The 564-nt window shown below is 57.3% G+C and overlaps 1 protein-coding gene across 1 annotated transcript; it reads right to left on the bottom strand.

The window, feature by feature from the left end:
* Nucleotides 1-106: 106 nt before the first annotated feature.
* LOC107125437 (zyxin-like) lies at nucleotides 107-520 on the bottom strand (the record flags this gene model as incomplete). Its single annotated transcript, XM_015428858.1, has 2 exons — nucleotides 107-227; nucleotides 342-520. Coding segments are annotated over 2 exons (300 nt in total), but the record flags the coding sequence as incomplete, so codon positions are not given.
* Between the last annotated feature and the right edge of the window lie 44 nt (nucleotides 521-564).

Here is a 564-nt window from a genome sequence, read left to right as displayed (position 1 = left end):
CGAGTCTGCGCTCTTAACCACTATGCCAACCAGAACCGGCCCTGCTTCCAAGATTGGGCCAGCCAGGTCAAGGGAAGAACGAATACAAGACAGAATTTTCGTTTACCTCACATTTGTAGCATTTCATGTGGAAGTTCTTCTCCAGGGCCACCACTCGGACAGTCTCGTCCTTCCCAGGTTCTGGCATAATGGGGTCGGCACATACCGAACAGCGCGGGGCGTATTTTCTGGAAGCAAAGAAGGGGAGGCTCAGAGGAGTCCAGCCTTCGACGGCAGCCTTCGGGCTGAGCAAGAGCTCAAGGGGAAAACGGGGGACAGCCCTGGGGCAGAAAAGTAAATACCTGTGGTAGTCGTCCACACAGTGGGGCAGGTTGGCTTTGTCCACGATGAAGGACGCCCCTTCCAGGGGTTTGCGGCACACCACGCAGGTGAAACACTGAGGGTGGTAAGAGCTGCCCGTGGCTCGCAGCATCCGGTCCGTGATGGTCTGCTTGCACACGCAGCACTTCTCAAGAGTGCCCTGAAGAACGGAGAGGAGGGTCAGAGAGGAAGAGGAGCCGGGGG

Source organism: Gekko japonicus, unplaced genomic scaffold (assembly GCF_001447785.1).
Source record: "Gekko japonicus isolate JY-2015 unplaced genomic scaffold, Gekko_japonicus_V1.1 scaffold77376, whole genome shotgun sequence".
Classification (NCBI taxonomy): Eukaryota; Metazoa; Chordata; class Lepidosauria; order Squamata; family Gekkonidae; genus Gekko; species Gekko japonicus.
Note: the sequence above shows the minus strand (reverse complement) of the source record. Positions and strands in the feature narration are given on the sequence as shown.